Genomic DNA, 19,288 nt, shown 5'->3' with positions numbered 1-19,288 from the left:
AGGGTAGGGGGAGGAGCCAAGGATCTGAATGTCCATCCCCAGGGTCCTGATGCATGGATTAGTGCCCTCACACTGTGAAATGTGGGCCCGGCCTGAAAGAGGCAGGTGTCCAGGACAGCTAAGTGAATGAAGGGCAGGGAGTCAGAACATTAAACTTTTAATTGAACAGAACATTTGCTGGGCAAACACACTGAATCACAACCCTGGGCAAGGCACCACCCCCCCAGCCTGGCAGGCTCTCCCCCAGTGCACGTGCCTCTCTGCAAACCCCAGACTCAGAAATGCCAGAGGTTGCCTACACCTCACTCACCACATCTACTGGGAGGAGAACTCTGGCCTTGTCACAGGACAGGTGGGAGGCCCAAAGGGCAACATCCCCTCTCTGAGAAAGGCCTTCACTGCCCGGAACCCACCCTGGAACCTGACTGCACTCTGCTTCTGCCTGCATAGAACAGACCCACCTTTGACTTCTGACTTCAGGAATTTTTCTCAGATGCTTCTTCCAATACAAAAAGTTGACAACCAAACTATTCAAACAGGGCATGGGGAGCTCAGCAGAACCCCCAGGAAACTCTGGGGACCTCCTTCTTCAGTAGGGATAAAGCTCTGTTACTCGAGTTGCTGGATGTCCACAGCTGCTCCCCTGGAGCACTGGCCAGGCTCCCAAGGGGCAGCTCAGCCCAGGCTACCCGCTGAAAGCTCCAGGAGCATCCTGGCTCCCCAGAAGGCGTCGCTGGAGGTCTGCCCATCAGACCACTGCACCTGGGAAGCCAACACAGTGTCACACACGGAGATGCCCTCTGCCAGTTCTGCCCTCCCACTTGGCACTCCCGACCCTGGGACTCACCCCTCTGGACTCAATAGGAAACCCTGCCCCAGGACCCTTGCCTCCCAGCTCCCCTTCTCTTTAAGTCTGGCCTCCAGATGTCCCTGGCTCATGTTCAGCTCTGCCCATTTTAGTCATTCTGAAGACCCAAGCTGGGGACCCAGGAGTTAGGAAGGAAGCTTGTAGGAGGGTCTCACCTGGCTGGAGGGAGGGGGCTGGCCCAGCTCCAAGGCAGACATGGGGCCAGGGAAGCCTGGTGGGGCCGGAGTCAGGTCTGAGGGACTGGAAAAGGGACGGTGTCAGGACAGGCCCTCTGCCAGGCCCTATTTGAGGGTCACGCTGTCCCCTGTGAGCCCCATACTCAGAGAGCTTTCTACCTGTTTGAAGCCCTTCCAGGTGACAGGGTCTCTGGGAACAGCCTCCTCCTGCAAGGCACTCAGGTGTGCAGGATGCTGGAGGGGCCTCAGGACACCTCAAGCAGGTGGCTCAGGTAGTCAGGGAGCAAGCACATCAGGGCAAGCTCACAGAAGAGGGGGTGGTGAGCAGAAATGTAAAGGAAGAGAAGGTCACAAAGGGACAGGCCTGATGCATGAAGAGGTCAAAAGGTCCTTAGAACCAAATCAAGGAGAGCAGCAGGGGGAGCAGGGCTGGAGATAGGTGCAGCCACTCAGGACAACAGTCATGCAGATCCTTGAAGTCAAATCACATCTACCCTGTGACCTAGTCACCCCACTGCTGGGTGTATACACCGCAGAGACATGAAGGCAAATGTGCAGGCCACCATGTGTGCAGCAAGGCACACACCAAACCCAAACCAGGAGCTCCCAAATGCCTCTAGCACATGACGTCAATCCATACCAAGACTAGGACTCAGCAAGAAAGAAGAAGGGGTGCTGATACACACAGGAGGAGGGATGCTGATACACGTAGGAGGAGGGGTGATAATACACACAGGAGGAGGGGTGTTGATACACGCAAGAGGAAGGGTGTTGATACACAGAGGAGGAAGGGTGTTGATACACACGGGAGAAAGGGGTGCTGATACACACAGGAGGGATGCTGATACACACAGGAGGAAGGGTGCTGATACACGTAGGAGGAAGGGTGCTGATACACGTAGGAGGAAGAGTATTGATATACACAGGAGGAAGGGGTGATGATACACATAGGAGAAAGGGTGTTGATACACACAGGAGGAGGGGTGTTGGTACACATAGGAGGAAGGGGAGCTGATACACACAGAAGAAAGGGTGTTGATACACACAAGAGGTGGGGTGTTGATACACACAGCAGTAGGGACAAGTCTCAAGCAGTCAGGCTGAGTGAAGGAGGCCATATAATTAAAAAAAGGGCAGATGTTGTACGATTTCATATCAAATTCTTAGAAAATGCAGCTAAAGAAAGCAGATCCTTGGTCCTAGGGAGGTGGGGGTGAGAGGTGGAGGCAGATGGAAACAGCTCTGTGGCCCATGACCTAAAGAATAGTTATGGTTTGTGATGAATACATAAGTCACATTCAGAAAACTATCATTTGTACCATCTAAACATGTTGGTTTACTTTACGCCCCAGTGAAGCTGTTTTTAAATAAGGAATCAAGGTTATCAGATCAGAACAAAGATGAGCTGGAGCACTGGAGTCCAAGAGTGAGAAAACCAGTGGAGAGTCCAAGCAGCCCCGAGGGGGCCCTGTGGCTACTCCACTCCATACGGCTTCTGCTCATAAAGCCACATCATCTGGCTGTTTACACAAGCAGAGCCTGTTTCCTCGGGAGGCTGCTCCCCTCCTCTCGCACGTCCCCCAGTAATTCTGCCCTCACTGGGCACCTGATCTTCAGCTCCTAGATTTGGGAGACCCCAAACCCTGGGGACCCTGTCCTGTGACCCTCTATCACAGGTTCCCCCTTCACCAGAGGCCCAACACTCTCCTCCTATGAAATCTGAACCACTGTCACGCCCCCACGCCACAGTCTGCAGCACATCCCCTATTCACAGCCCTCTAAAGCTCCTTTAAAATTATAATTTGGAATATAAAGGCAGCTCTTGATGCTGTCCAGAAACTGAAACAATCTTTGGGGAAAAGAAAATGCCTGAAAGAGGCTGCTAGAGCCCAGGGAGACCTCTGGGGAAGCACCATCCACATGCCTATATCTGCTCCTGTGCTTCCAAGTGTTCTTTTGTCTGTGGGAAAAGACTATGATCATGTAGGATGGGGGAACTGTTGAAGTTTCCAGAAACCCATGAGGAAAAGACTTCATCTGCCCTGTGGCAGATGGTGAGTCTCCCGACCAGGCATCACCCCATGCGTGGCCCATAGGAAGTGTCACCTGAGCCCGGTGGCTCTGCACTTACCTCTGGGTGAGGATGAAATTGGGAGCCTGTGCCGGGGGCTGGGTCACCCGAAGGTTGCCCGCCTGTTGTTCTGCTTGGCTACCGCAGGAACCCGGATCCTCCTCCAGGTATGTGCCCTGGGGGTTGATGCTAGGAGGGTCAGCGAATCCTGCAGGGGAGGAAACCCCACAACTCAGAGCTGGGACCCGGAAGCACAGTTCATGTGCAGCCCAACACAGAGGTCCGCGGAGAGGCAGCGTCATCTGCCAGCCCCCGGTCTCAGCTCCGCGTTGAGGAAAGAGAAGCCACTTCTGTCCATCTCAGTGGCTTTTTCAGGCTTCCAGAGACCAAAACAATGTCAAATTTCACTGGCTTCAAGTTTTTGTCATTCTAGACCTCACACTAGCCCAACAAAGACTCAGTATCCAAATCTGCCCACGTTCACCGCTGCCGCGTGAGGACAGACTCCTCTCTGCCTGCCTGCTTCATCACAGGCTGAGCCCAGCCACCTGCCGCTTCCCTCCCTTTTTTCATTGGGTTTCACCTTGACTTCATGGCAGTGCGAGGTGTTACTCCCTTGCCCCACCCTTTTTCTTTACTTAAAATGTTGTAGAAAATCTCTCAGGGTGCCTTTCACTCTAAAAAGGAAATCCACATGGACTCGATCAGTTCCAGGTTGACATTCAGGAGCAAAGTAAGCTAAGAAGTCAGGTCCATTTGTGCCCTAAGTCCATCTGGCCAATAAAACTAGCAAGCGTCCTGATCTCAGACCCCAAACAATGGTCTTCCCTCCTGTCTGCCAGAGCAACCATCTCATCTGTCAGCTGCTCAGACCGGCCAAACCGTTTGCTGTGTGACTGCCTCCACCTCCACTGTATCTTCTTTCCACAGAACTTCAAAGATACTCTGAGGTCCATGAAATATGGGTAAGTGCAAATTTGAACATTTCAATTCACACAGAATAGATCAACGGATTATAGCTTCTTCCTCGAAGAGTAAGGGAAATAAAAAGCCCCGAGCCTAGAACAAAGGGAGTGTCATGAGAAGGGCAATTAGCAAGTGGGAGGTGTCCGTGTTCGGCAGATGCAGGGCACACGTCCAGTGCCATGGCGGTGGGTGGGGTGTCTGAAGGGAAGCCAGGGCGTAAGTAGGGGTCAAGGACCCTGAGGAGTTTGCAGAGAGGGAAGGAAAATGAGGCGCTCAGGTGGTCAGCAGGGAGCTCACCAATTCCCAGAGAACATCACCCCTCACATATGCTCGACATGGTGTGAAGACCAGCTCCCCACTTCCCAGTATGAGGCTGCCCACTGCCTGTCCTGACTCCAGCCTTGTTAGTACACATGGACAGGAAAGGGGCTCTGGAATGAAAGACCAATCTGTTCAGAAGGAAAAACTGCCTCAGAAAAGTAAGTCTCCAAGCTCTTCCACTTTCAGGCCCTACCTCTTCCTGTTTCCAAGGAAGGTCCTGAATCCACCATCCTAACATTTCCTCCTTCAGGCAACAAAGCATATTTACTGAAGCTTGTAAGCAGGATACTCAGAGAGGTATAGATATTGCATCTATAAAAAAGTAATACAATCTATGAAGAAAGGAAAATCAGAATTAAGAAAAGAGAGCTTGGAGTTCTCTTAAAATACATAACTGTCACAATATCAGAAGATAGGACTTCCCTGGTGGTCTGGTAGTTAAGAATCCGCCTACCAATGCAGGAGATATGGGTTTGATTCCTGGTCCGGGAATTTTCCACATGCCAACTAAACCCCTAAGTCACAACTACTGAATCCCACGTGCGCCTATGGCCCGTGCTCTGCAACAAGAGAAGCCACTGCAATGAGAAGCCTGTGCACTGCAACTAGAGAGTAGCCCCTGCTCACTGCAGCAAGAGAAAGCCTGCACACAGCAACCAAGACCCAGTGCAGCAAAAATAAGTAAATAAATGTTTTTAAAGAAAATCAGAAGATAGAGTTTAAGACAAAAGCATATACAATAAAAAGCAACTTTTTTAAAGGTAAGCATTTTGGGAGACTGGCTCAGGATTTCCAACATCCAAATAACATCTGTGCTGTAAAGAGAGAATTGGAAGGAGGAAATTATCAGGAAACTATCAAAGAATATTACAGAAAGTGCCGGGAGCTTAAAGAAGACCTTGCTCTCTCTTTAAGTTGAAAAGCTTAACAACAAAGTGATTTTAAAAGACTCACACCTAGAACCATCACTGTGAAATTTCAGAACACCAAGACTTAAAAACTAAAAAGCTTCAAGAAAGGAAACATATGTAAAAAACATGTAAAAATCAGAATGACATCTGACTTAAAATGACAACACTGGATGCTGTAATGATATGCTGCTTTCAAATTTCTAAGAAAAAAAAGTGTTTTGAACTCAGAATTCTGGCCCTGACAAATCATTAATCAAGCATGAGGGAAAATTAGAGACAACTTCAGAAGATGCAAGGAATCAGAAAATTTACCTGTAGTCACCCTTTCTTGTAAAGTTAAAGACATTCTCTAACATAACAAGAGTCAACAAAGAAAGAACGAGACTTGCAATTAAGGAAACACTGAAGTGGAATTCCCCTGGCAGTTCAATGGTTAAGAGTTCACCTTCCAACGAAGGGGACGTGGATTTGATCCCTGGTGGGGGAACTAAGATTCAACACTGAAGCAAACCCAGGTGCTCTCAGGATAATGGCTTCATCCCAGGCCTAGGGAGACTGCACTTGGATGGGGACAGGGAAAAGGAGGTTCCCAGCAACAAGTCTTCAGAGGTGATGCTTGAAATATTGGGAGAAGCTAAGGACGTGACAAAAGCAGACAATGTAGGAAAAAAGAAAGGCAACGAGAAACTATAATGAGACATACTTATATATAACCACAGAAGAAGACCTCCCAAGTGGCGCTAGTGGTAAAGACTGCCGATGCAGGTAGGCATAAAAGATGTGTTTGACCCCTGGGTCAGGAAGATTCCTTGGAGGAGGGCACGGCAACCCACTCCAGTATTGCCTGGGAAATTTCAAGGACGGGGGAGCCTGGCGGGTTACAGTCCATAGGGTCACAAAGAATCAGACACGACTGAAGCGACTTAGCATGCATACATAACCACAGAAGACTAAGAAATTTAGGTGACAGGCTGAATTCAGTGCCAATATCCTCCTTATGGAGGTCACAAGCTGCTGTCATGGTTGGTGCACAAAATATATACCTGAATACATCTTCGTTAAGGGTACGTATAGCTACAGTTACAACTAAGAAAGAAACCAGGACAAGAGGGTAAAGTTCGAGCAGCTCAGCCCTCCTCTGTGCTGGCAGATGTGGACAGGCTAGTCACGGGGACTGGATCAGGGCTGGCAGCCATTCCATTTCATTTCAACTCTTTCCTCACTATCCTACTTTTTAGTCATGTTAGCACATTTTATTTTGAAAACCAAAATAAATGAAATAAACATCCAGCTATTCGTGGGAAGAGACTGTTCCAACTGCACTGGTTTGTGGGTCTAATAAACTACATGGGATTCAAGCAGAAAGTCCTTGCCCCTCAAAATCCTGCCCCTTCAAATGAGATACAAGTTGTCAAAGCATCTGATGTAGAAACACGTGGTCTGTCTAGAGTGGACCCACCTGTGGAGCTGGGCTCCCTGAGGGTGGCAAAGGACACAGCCAGAGCAGCTTCGGTAGGGCGCATGGTGACGTCCAGCCCACGACTGTGGATCAGCTGCCCAGTCTGGAAGGAAACTTCCTTGGAGGATGCCAGTGCGAGAGACATCAGCCACGACTCAGGAGCAGCCAGAGAGGGGTCCAGCATATCATTGGCAGCAGCCAGAGGACAGAGACCAGGGCCAGAGCAGACAGGGGGCAGAGTGGCAGGATCATGGTTAGGTCCCTCCTGGTGTATCTCACCACCCTGCAGAGACCTGGGGGACATAGGGAACACCACCCCTTGGTGGGCAGAGGCTCCCTCAGACTGGGATAGGGGGGCCTGGGAGGACATTCCAGCTCAGCCTGGGAATCTGGGCTCGGATGGCTGTGGGGCCCACCACATTCCCAGTCATGCTGCCTTTACCAATCTCCCTGGGGCTGCAAGAGTAAAAAATATTACTGCTAGAAACCTAAGATATATTAGCAGTTTATTTACAAGTGCTTTCAATGAAGCATTGTTCTGCAATACTGAAAGCTGAAAATGATTAGGAACAACCTAACAGTTGAGTGACTATATGAAGGTGGATCTTAAAGGACTGTTACACAGAAGTTAATAATTCAAAGAAGTAATATTCCACAAATGCTCACTGTATCTCAGATGGCGCTCCTGGGCTTTTGTTAACAACTCCCCACCTCTATAATCTGTGTGAAGACCTGCATGGCAGGGCTTATCATTGTCCCCATTTCACAGATGAGAAAAGTGAGACACCAAGAGGTCATGGGAACTTGCCTAAGGCCACACGGCTGGGTAGTGCTGGCCTGAATATGAGGTGTCAGCCCAGGTAATGTCATGAGAGATGCTAATAACACAAGGGTAACAGGGAAAAGTGGGCACAGCTTGTCTTGCTCAGACTCAGTCCCCCTGCTGGCCAGCACTCTTCTCAGAGCAGTCTGTGCATCGTCACAGGAGCGGCAGGTAAGGTGAGACGCTGCCTGGGCTGTGGGAGGAACTGATTAACTTAGTGGTTACTGACTTAGAGATATACCAACCACACCAAATGCTAGAGATAAACAAACCACGAGGAAGGCTATTTGCCTTTAGGCGATAGGTCTGCATGTTTTTCTAAGTCTGTTTCTCCATTCTCCAAAATTTACATGAAGTTAGGCTGTGAGTCAGGCTCTAGGAAGCAAGTGTGCTGTACGTGATGTGGGTTCCTTGCCAGTGGCTCCCCCTCCTACCTGGAGTCACAGCTATCTCTGCCCTCAGCCATCACAGACCTGGTCCCAGGGTCTGGCTGGTGTTCCTATGCCCACTCCATTCCTGGTCTCCCACTGAGAGTGGAAAACTGAACTGCCCTGGCCTATGTGCGGTGGCAGTACCTGGGAGCCAGTGACTTGGGCATAGTCTCGTCTCCAGAGAAGTCTGGGGTCAGAGCCAGCGGCTCCCACGGCCCTTGGGTGGTCTCCAGGGTCTGTAGAGGCCCACTTTTCTCAGGTCCTGCTAAAAGCCGATCAGACAGGAAGGGAGGCTGGGAGATGCTTGGAGTCCCAGCCTCCTTCCCAGCAGATTGAGAGCAGTCATGCTGGCTGCCTGCTGCTCTTTGTTTAACCCTTGATCTGTCTTTGGTCTGAACTGAAACCCACAATTATGAACCCAGGCCACCCCAATTCTGGTGCTTGGCTCAACTCCCCGACTCTTGGGCCTGACCTCACAGTAATCTCTCAATGCAAAATGCTGCTGCAGCCCACCTGGACCACCCTGAGCGCAACCTGACCCTTAGCGTCAGTGATCTCACTTCCCACAGGGTGAGGTGCTGAACGTGCAGACTGGGGCTGGAGGAAGGGGCCTGGCTGGGCCTGGATACAGGTTTTGTCAGAGGGGCCACTCACTTGACCACTGAGGCCTGTCCACAAGCCCAGAGCCAAGGTGGGGGTGGTCTGTTGGCTGCGGGGGGAGGTGCCGACTCGCCTCCCCTGACGTGAGGTCTTCTGCTGAGTCTGGGGCTGGCGCCGCACGCTGCATCAAGGCCCTCTGGCGCCGCCGGTAATTGGCAAACCAGTTGTAGACTTGCTCCGTGGTCAGGTGCGTCTCAGAGGCCAGGTCCTCCTGCCCCAAAACAACCCGCCACTACCCCAGCCCACTCCCAAGCCAAGAGGCCGGGGCACAAAGGAGGCAAGCCACCACCCACCCGACAGTCACTCACAGCCGGGAGGGCTCCGAGCAGCTGGCAAACCAGATTCTCCCGAGGTGCCACCCAACCACTGACCCTCCACCCACCCGTGCCAGAGTGTATCGGCCATGACCAACCCTGCAACCAGGCACGTCTCAGATGTGAACTGGCACCACTGGCCACAGCGCCCTGCTCTGGCAGAGCCCAGCTGACTGGACGCGGGGAGGAGAGAGCAAGCCAGCTTTCTGAGCAGCAGGATCTGAGGGGGCAGACTCTTGCCCCCTCCACCTGCTCCTGGAGGGTGCCCCCCTCCACCCCTCCTGCTGGAGCCCCGGCCTCAGTGAGTGCTCAGTGTCTCCTGAAGTCACACCGGCTGACGGGGTATTAAGATGCCTGTGACAAAACTCACTCCCCAGCCTATGGAGGGTAGACATGCAGGGGCTGCCAGCCAAAGGGTGTCATCCCCAAGGGAGTTCAGGGTGGTCAGGGACCACCATCGCCCTCACAGATAGGCCACTAGGGAGGGTGTGGATCTACCCCCTAAGGTGGTGATGTCACCTAACGGTGGCAGTCCCCCAAGGGTGTTAGTCCCCCACCTGACAGTGGGGGTGAACCAACCAAGGGTGGGCCTCCCCTAAGGACAGGGAGTGTTGGCGAAGGGAGGGTGCCTGGCCATGCTTATATCTGCTCTTACCCGCTCGGCCTTGCTGGGGTTGGTGCTCACGCCCGAGGCAAAGTCCTCCAGCTTCTGGCGAACTTCTCTGGGGAAGTTCCGGCTCTTGAGGCCGTTAGGGCAGAGGGAGGCAGGTGGTGGATTCCTAGAGGAGGACACTGAGGAGGTGGTAACAGACCCCTGCTCCTCTGGCTGCACCTGTTGTGCCCCTCTGGACTCTTCTCCTTTCACCGGCCACCCTCCTCCCCACCGTGTGCTGCAGGCCCTGGATCCAAGCCCTGAGCAGGGAGGGGCCTGGTGGTGCCTGGGCCCACACTCCACACTCTCATCAGGGTTCCCAGCACCCCTCACTGACCAGTGGCCCTGACTGCTGAAGCTGGATGATGAAGATATTGAGGTGGGTTATGCTACCTGCTTTACTGACTGTATAATGGGATTTTTTGCAAAAGGAAAAATGACAGGGGGCTTCCCTGGTGGCTCAGTGGTAAAGAATCTGCCTGCCAGTTCAGGAGACGCATTTGATCCCTGGTCTGGGAAGAACGCACATGCCAAGGAGCAACCTAGCTCATGCACCACAACTACTGAGCCTGTGCTCTAGAGGCTGGGAGCCACAACTACTGAGGCCCAAGCACCCTAAAGTCCGTGCTCTGCAACAAGAGAAGCCACAATGAGAAGCCTGCAGAATACAACCAGAGAGTAGTCTCCACTCACTACAACTAAGGATTCCCTGATGGTTCAGTTGGTAAGGAATCTGCCTGCAATGCAGGAGATCCTGGTTCGATTCCTGGGTAGGGAAGTTCCCCCGGAGGAGGGGTAGGCTACCCACTCCAGTATTCACAGGCTTCCCTTGTGGCTCAGCTGGTAAAGAATCCGCCTGCAATGCGGGAGACCTGGGTTAGATCCCTGGGTTTGGAAGATCCCCTGGAGAAGGGAATGGCTACCCGCTGCAGTATTCTGGCCCAGAGAACTCATGGACTGTGTAGCCCGTGGGGTCACAAAGAGTTGGGGACGACTGAGCGACTTTCACTGCAACTAAAGAAAAGCCTGCACAGCAACGAAGATCCAGCAGAGGCAAAAATAAATAATTTTCTTTAAATGACATATAAGTGAACACCACCGGTTTTCTACAAGATTTGATATCCAAATACCAATTGAAAAATCCCCATGAAGGTCAAGAACACACCCCATACATCCCAGTGAAGCTCAGTTTCCCACTTCTCACATCTGCCCCCAGCCTGTCCTGCCCGTCCCAGTGAGAGAACACCACGTCCCGGCCAATCAGGCCACGAGCCTGGGTTTATTATCTTACCTTCTCCAATACATTCAACCTATCAGCAAATCCTCCTGAATCCATACTGACACAACCCGTTCCCCAGCCACGGCCTCTGCCAGAACCTCCAAGCACCTCCTGTCTCTGCTCCTGCACTGACCACCACCTGTAATGTGTATCACCCCTCCTTGTGCCCAGAGAGTGCCATCCCTGTGCCCAGGCCTCGCTCAGGTTCTGTGGCCCTGTGCTACAGCCCCGACCACAACAAAGGACCACCGAGCCACAGCCCTCTGCTGGGCTTGTCCTGTCTGGCATTCCTTGCTCTGAATTAGGGGATCTGCTTTGTTTCCCAGTCTCCGGTCCGTTATCTACATCCAAGTGCAGCTCCAGGAGAGCCCCAAGGGCCTCTTCACAAACACGGCACACTGCTCCCCAAGTCACTTTGCTGAACCACCCTCAGGCAGGCCCTAAAAACCTATAGGGAGGGGACTGACTGCAACCCTTGACAGCCTCAAGGCTGATTAACTTCTGGGCTTTGAGGATATATTTGGTGGGCACTGTGAGAAAAATTCTGTCTGATCCAAAAGGAATCCATCCATCTCTTCCTCCATCAACCAGGCCCTTGGCTCCGCACTCCTGTCACTTGGGCTTTCAGGAGCTCAGAGAGAGACCTGCAGCCCCTTCTGGCTGGTGGAGAACACCCAAATAAAGAACAAAGGCTCTGCAGCCTCAACGTCTAAGCTGGAATCCTGCCTTTGCGTCTCTCTAGTGTGTAACCAGGTGAGTCACTAATTTGTCTGTGTCTCGGTGTCCTCATTCATGAATGGTGATGGTTATAACTGGTAGTCGTAATGTTTACTTAGTGCTGATTATGGTCATGGTGGTGATTGTTAATTAACATCTGTTCAGTAGCTATCATGTGTCAGACTTCAACCTATCTGTCTTCAAAAGGTCCTGCAGCCCTGAGGCGGAGAAGGCAATGGCACCCCACTCCAGTACTCTTGCCTGGAAAATCCCATGGACGGAGGAGCCTGGTAGGCTGCAGTCCGTGGGGTCGCGAAGAGTTGGACACAACTGAGCGACTTCCCTTTCACTTTTCACTTTCATGCATTGGAGAAGGAAATGGCAGCCCACTCCAGTGTTCTTGCCTGGATAATCCCAAGGACGGGGGAGCCTGGTGGGCTGCCGTCTATGGGGTCACACAGAGTCAGGCACGACTGAAGCAACTTAGCAGCAGCAGTAGCAGCAACAGCCCTGAGGAGCTGTGCTGAAATCTCAGCCAGGCCACTGGCAGAGCCTAACCATGGGGACTAGCTGACATGAGGGGCATCCCTCCTCCCACAAGGGGAAAGTGAGGTCGGGGGTGCCCACCTGCTGACTCCCTCCCTGCAAGGTCCTCACTGACCGGCAGCGGCTCCTGGTCTGGGTCTTGGGAACGGCTCTCTGTCCTGCCCTATGGGCAGAGGTGGGACAGTGTTCCCACAGCCGAGCAGGCGGAGAGGTGGCTCAGTGTTGGGCACTGACATCACTGTTTCATCTCACCTCCCTCCCTCTACTTCACCTCAGCCCTTCTATGGTTCTGGAAGGCAAATCCCTCATGAGCCCCTGGGAATAAGCGCCAAGACCAGCGCATACCTCTTCCTGCACCGGAACTTCTGCACCGGTGTCAGCGTGGACACACCGAGCCTCTTCATGGCCAGACGGTAGTGGATGTCATTCCAGAGCTGCACCAGCTTGGGGCTGCCGCCTGGCACCTGGCACCCCTGTGGACAAGAGCCTTCTGAGATCTGCACCCTCCCCTGCCCTGGAGCCCCATCGTCCACTTGCCTGAGCCCTAAGACCAGCCACTGTCTGGCGCCCAATGGTGAGGGCATGAGCTCCATGGCTGGGCTCCAGTCCCCACCAGGGAGCCCCCGGAGGGGGTCACAGTTCTCCTCTACCCCCTACAGGTGAGGGGCAGGCAAGGGGAAACCCACCTCTGGGCTATGACTTCACACAGGAGGCAGAGCTGCGCTAAGGACCACATGAAAGATCAGATTAAAGGGCCTGAGGCGTGACCCCTGCCTTGTATAAGAGGCCTTTCCCACCAGCTGGGTGGGTCCCTGGGTCTCAGAGAGCACATTCTGAGCTGAAGGGGATGAAGGGGTCCTGGTCACACCACTGATGGCTCCCAGACCCAGTGGGACGTGGTCACGTGACCTGACTTTTGAGATGGCCAAGGATGCGGAGGACAGGCCTCGCCTAGACACAGCCCCTGAGCTTTAACCCCAGTGTTCTCAGGACCATTTTGGTGAGGGAGGTGCTGAGAATCGTTTAGCTTTCTCTCCACAGCAAGAAAAAGCCTATTTTGCTGGGTCGAAGCCTGCAGTCTCCTCCCAGGATAAAGCAGCAGACCCAGGGCACAACCTACGGGCAGGGAAACCACCTGGGACCTTCCCACCTGCATGAGTGGCCCTGGGCAGGAAATGCCCTTTTCTGAGGTGGTGGCCCCACGGCTTCTCTCAGGTCTCAGAACACATCACTTTCTCAGAGGCATTTCTAGACAATCCCGAGTGAGTTATAGTCCCTCTCCTGGGAGTTTTGCATCACATTTCATCCTTGACTGCCTACACAGCAGCTATGACAACTCTGTGTATTCATCCATTTGGTCTGACATCGCTGGAAATCTGAGTTCTCTTATGTTGCAGGTGTTGGGGATCCTTTAATGAGCAGAACTGATGCGCCCCCTACTCCTGGGGCCTGCAGTGCAGGAGGGGAGGCAGACAAAGCACAGGTTGAAAAATAAACAGATTTCTACTTATGAGCTGAGGAAGGAGCCACAGAGGGGGATGAGGGCTCCTTTATATCCTTGACAATAAAGGAGGCACTAGCTGTACAGGGTGACATTTAAAGCAGAAACCAGACACGGAGGAAAGCTCCAGCCACACAGAATGGGGCTCCAGCCTCTGGCAGAGGAAATGACACCTGCAAAATTCAAAAGAAGAGGATCTCAGGAGTTCCAGAAACAGCAAGAAAGCCAGCATGACAAAGGCGGGGAGGAGGGGTCCAAAGGCTGGAGAGCAAGCCAGCACTGATGGCAGGCTCTGGGGCCACCGCCTCAGCACACACCATGGTCCCATCTGCAGTTTTAAAACTCCCTCTGGCTGCTAGGTGAGGAACAGATGGAGGGAGCAAGAGAGAACATGGCAGGGTGCTGGGAGGGAAGGGAGAAAGGTGGATGCCACAGGGCTTGGGGGAGAGGGAGCAGAAATAGAAAGAACTGAAAGAACTGAGTATCTTGAAAGTAAACTCAGCGTAACTTATGCATAGATGTACATGCATACATGCATATGGAGTGAAAAAGGGAAACACTGGCCCCCAGATCTCTTATTAAAACCTTTCGAGCCACACATAGTTGGGAATTCAGAACGTCACACATTTTAAGAAGTAACAGGTATACACTACAGAATTTGCCGCACTCCAGTATGATCTGGGCAGGCAGCATCGTGCAACCAAACATACCAATATTTGGGTAGTAAAATGTACCACAGTAACATAAAAGTGGATAAAGACATCACTGGCTTCATGTAGACATAGCTCAGGTTTTCATGCCAAATGACTTAAGGTTCAAAGTGCCACCAGAGGACTGACAAACATACTTGTGATTTCAGAGCTCCCGAATGCAGACCCACAGCCAGAGGACTGAGAGACTGGGTCTGTTTGCTTGTCTCACTAACTGGGATGCCAACTTTCCAAGCCAGGACCACGAAGATTCCAAAACTGGACAGTCTTATCTTCAGTTACCAGGCAAGTTAAAACTTAGTAGAGAGAGAGTGGCTCAGAGGTTAAAGCATCTGCCTGGAATGGGAGACCCGGGTTTGATCCCTGGGTTGGGAAGATCCCCTGGAGGAGGAAATGGCGACCCACTCCAGTACTCTTGCCTGGAGAATCCCATGGAGGGAGGAGCCTGGTAGGCTACAGTCCATGGGGTCGCAAAGAGTCGGACACAATTGAGTGACTTTACTTTACTTTACTTAGAGAGAGAGTGGACCATCCCAGCTTGGTTTATGGCACCTCTTCACAAGCTCCTGCTGACTCTGGGCATTTGTGTCATGTTTAGGACAGTGGTGGCCGCTTCCCCTCTCTTCACACCCCCATCCCCCAACCCCATCTCACAGACCAGCTCTACCTCCAGCAGCCGGCAAGCGGCCTGGTGCTGCTCTTGCTGGGCCAGCACGCTGGCACACACCAGGGCCACATCTGCATTGTCCAAGAGGTACAGGCGGAACTGGCTGTCCAGCACGGCTGTGACCAAGGGCTGCACCTGGGTGGGGTCATCCTGGAGGTCCCGGCACAGCCTGCCTGCGAGGGTCACCAGCTCCGGCAAGGGCAGGCTGGGGCCCCCGTTTCCCCTCAGCAGTTGCAGGAAGCTCTGCATCGCCAGGCGGGTTGGGCCCCTCTGCAAACAAGATGACAAGTCAGGACCACGGTCTGCCCATGCTGACCCCACATCTATCTTCAGCCAAGTCTGCCAGGCCTCTCCTGCCACAGGTACTTATAATGCGGCAACAGCAAGCGAAGGCAGGGGCATCAGGGACCCGCAGAGTTTCCCATGAGTCCCCACAACAGTCCAGATCCTGGATGTGTGTTGTGGCTGCAAGAGTCCTCCTCGCTCCTCACTCCCAGAACCTCTGTTCCCTTCGTGCCCCTTGCCCACATCACCAGCTCTCTGTTTTTCACATTTTTAAACTACAATCTGACTGTGTGCATATACACCAAACTGAGAGGGCTTCCTTATGGCAATACTTAGTCTGGCAGCACTGCAGGAAGGACCCCTAGTCTCCACTGGGTTCTGAAAAAGACCAGGTGTAAGGAGGAACTGTAACCACCTCCCCAGCCCCACACTAGTGAGCACTTTCTCAAACCTAAGGTCCAGACCTGTGTTCCAACTACCTGAGGGCTATGGCAGCCAAAATAAAGGGTGTGTACTTAGCAGATGCTACCAAACCACTTTCCACACATGCTGTGAGAATCTGAACAGACTTGCCACGCTCCCTGGCAAAAGGTCTGGCCTGTTTCCAGCTCTTGCCGCCCTGCACCACCTACAGGAACACGCACTTGTCGCGGCTCCCTGACCTCAGCGCCTTGTCACCGGCTCCTGTCCCAGGGCCCCACCTTTCTTGCCGGCATGATGGGCAGGAGGTCCGAGCCCTCGCATCCTTCGAGGGACCCAGGTTTCCTCTGGGGCCGACTGCCCCATCCCACCCCCCACCGGGCTCCAGGAAGGGCAGGGAGGAGGCTAAGGGCCAAACTCACACGAAGAGGATCCTGGGGTTGAGGAGGGGTACCCGGAACACAGAGGGGACCCGGCTCCGCGGGGATAGACGGCTCTATCGCACCATTCTGCCTGGACACCCTCTGCCTGGCTGTGGCCCTGCGCCGCCCCACCTCTCCAGGTGCCCTGCTGCCCGTGGGGGCCAAGAGGCCTCCCCGGGCCCCCACCCAGGACCGCGAATTCAGTCACCGAACCCCATAAACTCCCTCCTGAAAGCCCCCTTCACCCACCTTCATCCAGACGCCCCCAACTCACCCCCTAGCCAGGGCCGGGTTCCCAGCTTCCAGGCTCAGCACGCAGATACCCGGAGGCGGTTCCGAGGTGCTGTTGCTACAGAGTATCGAGGACTTGGCCAATCCCTGAGTACCTGGCCCGAGGACCCTGGCCTCGCCCTCTCCTCCTAAATCCTGGGTGCCGGGGGGTTCTAGTGGTTCTGGCAGGTCTTAGCCTAGAAGTTCTCGAGGGTCCATGGGATTAGGGGGCGGGGGGCTGCACGGAAGCCAAGATCTTGGGGGGAGCCGGCATCGGAGGCCCCAGAGCAGCAGGGGCGAGTTGGAGGAGAGCGTGTCACGACCCCCAACCCCTGCAGCAGGAGGAAGCTGTGACCTTGGGCTGACCCCAAGCAACCCCTGAAGCTCTGCGGAGCCAAAGCCCCTGGGACAGACACTCCCCGCCTCCCTCACGTGCCCGGAGGGATTCGCACCCCAGCCTGGGTCGCGCGGGAAGGGGGATCAAGGAGCCGGGATCATAGGGGAGGCCCCTGTAGGGCCCACCTCCTGTGATCCTGGGAGCCTCAGGACCCGAGTTCTCCACGCCCCTGGTCCACACGCAGGGGAAATCACTGAACTGCCGCCATCCCTGCCCTGGCGTCTGCCCGGTACAGGTTACAGTCTTGTGAATTTTGCCCAGCAAGCTGGAAGGCGCCCTAGAGATGAGACGAGGAAGACTTCAAGTTGATTTTTCTTTTTCCAGTTTTAAAGTCTTTAGTGCATTTGTTATAATATTGCTTCTGTTGGTTTTTTGGCCTCCCAAGGCAGGTGAGATCTTATCTCCCCTACCAGGGATTGGACTGCACCCCCTGCATTAGAAGGCAAGGTCTTAACCACTGAACTGACTGACAGGGAAGTCCCGTGAGGTTTTTTTTTTTTTAATATTAATTTTTATTTATTGGCACAACAATTCTCTCATTGTGACGCCAGGGCTTCAGAGTGTGCTGCAGGCTCTAGAGCAGGTGGGCTGAGTAGTTGCTGAGGGCAGGCTTAGTTGCTTTGCGTCATGTGGGATATAAGTTCTCCAACCAGGAATAGAACCTGTGTCCCCTGCATTGCAAACCGGATCCTTAACCAATGGACCAACAGAGAAGTCCTGTAAGTTGGTTTTTAAATGGTGGTGGAGGCAAAAATTCTCTGAGGCCAGAGCTTATGGGCAAGACTTTGGCAGAAAGAGAAACATTTCAGTGTTTGTTCACAATCTGGAAACAATCCAAGATCTGGTGGAAGTTTTTGGTAAATACATCAAACTTCAGAAAGAAGGTAAGCTCAGGAAGGTTAATTAGTAGTTGTGCAGAGAAAGAGTGCCTCCTGACCCCTACTAGTGATACATTGTTTCTCAAAAACTGCCTGTTAGAAAACAAGGTGAGTGCTATGAGCCCATCTGAAAAGTACAGACATGAAATGATACACGCTACACTGTTAAACATTCGTTCCCACCTGGTGACAAATCATTTATCATTTCTATTTGGCTTTTAAATTTTCTTCTTTTTGCTTATTCATGTTTCCTACTTTTTATAAAAAGATAATGGGTTTTTCTCCTTTTAAGGTTCTTTTCAAGAAATGAAAGAAAAAACACATAACAGGGTTGGAGGAAGCAGCCTCCACCCATGCAGTATACTAGAGCAGACACAGGTGAACAGAGGCAATGAGAGGCTTGCCGCAGGAAACTCTGCCGCTGTGGGAATGCGTTCCCAGGTCCTTTCTCCAGGGCCAGCTGAGAGCTCAATGACAACATTCCTGGTTGTTGTTCACCCATTAAGCACCAGTGAGTTAAAATGTCAGTGGAATCCAAAATATCCACCTAACTACATTATAAAATTAAACTTAAATGTAATTCAACAAATGTTATGATTCTAATTCGTTTCTATAAAGTCAGTTGTTTTTGTTGTTGGCTGCCAGATAAGAAGTAACTATTTATAAACATTGTCTTATTTGAGCCTCCCAACCCGGCTCTGAGTGAGAGTTATGTTCTCTTATGTTCTCTTAGTATGGGACCAGTGAATTTTAAAATAGTTTCCACCTATAAGTGACTTCCTTTAAATGTAAGACTCAAAAGCTTACATTCTTAACTTAAGCACATAATTTTAAGTATTCTAAATCAGGGCAAACTCTTCATAAGTTTCATTTTTAATAGAGGTCTGACCTTCCAACAAAAGGTGGGCCAAAATGTGTGAAGTATCCAACATCCACTGTAAACAGATGCTGCCTCCCTTCTTCCATGCTCTCTAGTCTGAAATGCAATCGTCACCACATAATGCATTCTAAAGCATGATGACCAGCTGTTTCCTGATTTTCTGTTCTCTTCTGGACCCAGGCTACCTGGGTTGGACTGCCAGTTCAGTAGCTTAAAGTTGTGTGACTTTAACCCTATCTATACTTTCTCTTCTCTTCTTTTTGGTGAAGTTTATTATTTGAAATAATAACAGGCCTTCTTTGCTCATTGGATTGAAAAACTTAAATGAGCCAATACTCTCATGTGCTATTTTCTTCATCATTTTGTTTCTTACCTACACTGTTGATTTTTAACAGGTTCAAAATCTGGTTAGGTAACCTCCCTCTTATGACTTTTGTTCAGAAATGTTGTGGTCATCCATGTACTTTCCCCGTAATGATTACCTGAGTAATTTTTTTAAATTCCTGATCCAGGGACTCCCTTGGTGGTCCACGGGTAAAGAATCCACCTGCCAATACAGGGGACATGGGTTCAGTCCCTAGTCTGGGAAGATCTCACAGGCCATGGAGTAACTAAGCCTGCAAGCCACAGCTCCTGAACCCATACGCCTTGAGCCCGTGCTCTG

General features: G+C 52.0%; 1 protein-coding gene across 1 annotated transcript; it reads right to left on the bottom strand.

Annotated features, from left to right (window-relative positions):
* On the bottom strand, positions 676–16,503 carry ANHX (anomalous homeobox). The gene is made up of 9 exons (XM_005691328.1): positions 16,474–16,503; positions 15,073–15,342; positions 12,540–12,667; positions 9,656–9,779; positions 8,681–8,897; positions 8,171–8,291; positions 3,176–3,304; positions 1,024–1,108; positions 676–762 (listed from the first exon to the last, which is right to left on the bottom strand). The coding sequence occupies exons 2-9, from the start codon at positions 15,319–15,321 to the stop codon at positions 676–678; spliced, it is 1,140 nt and encodes a 379-aa protein (XP_005691385.1). The 5' UTR covers positions 15,322–15,342; positions 16,474–16,503.

The sequence above is a fragment of the Capra hircus genome, chromosome 17, assembly GCF_001704415.2.
Source record: "Capra hircus breed San Clemente chromosome 17, ASM170441v1, whole genome shotgun sequence".
In the NCBI taxonomy this organism is placed as follows: Eukaryota; Metazoa; Chordata; class Mammalia; order Artiodactyla; family Bovidae; genus Capra; species Capra hircus.
The sequence above is the reverse complement of the archived record's forward strand: the minus strand, read 5'-3'. Positions and strand labels throughout refer to the sequence as shown.

Coding starts and splice junctions, on each gene's coding strand:
- ANHX (XM_005691328.1), bottom strand. CDS start 15,321: ATGCAGAGCTTCCTGCAACTGCTGAGGGGAAACGGGGGCCCCAGCCTG. Junction 9,780..12,539: donor AAGTTCCGGTGCAGGAAGAG/GTATGCGCTGGT, acceptor GTCCTCCTCTAG/GAATCCACCACCTGCCTCCC. Junction 763..1,023: donor AGCCCCCTCCCTCCAGCCAG/GTGAGACCCTCC, acceptor TTGGCTTCCCAG/GTGCAGTGGTCTGATGGGCA.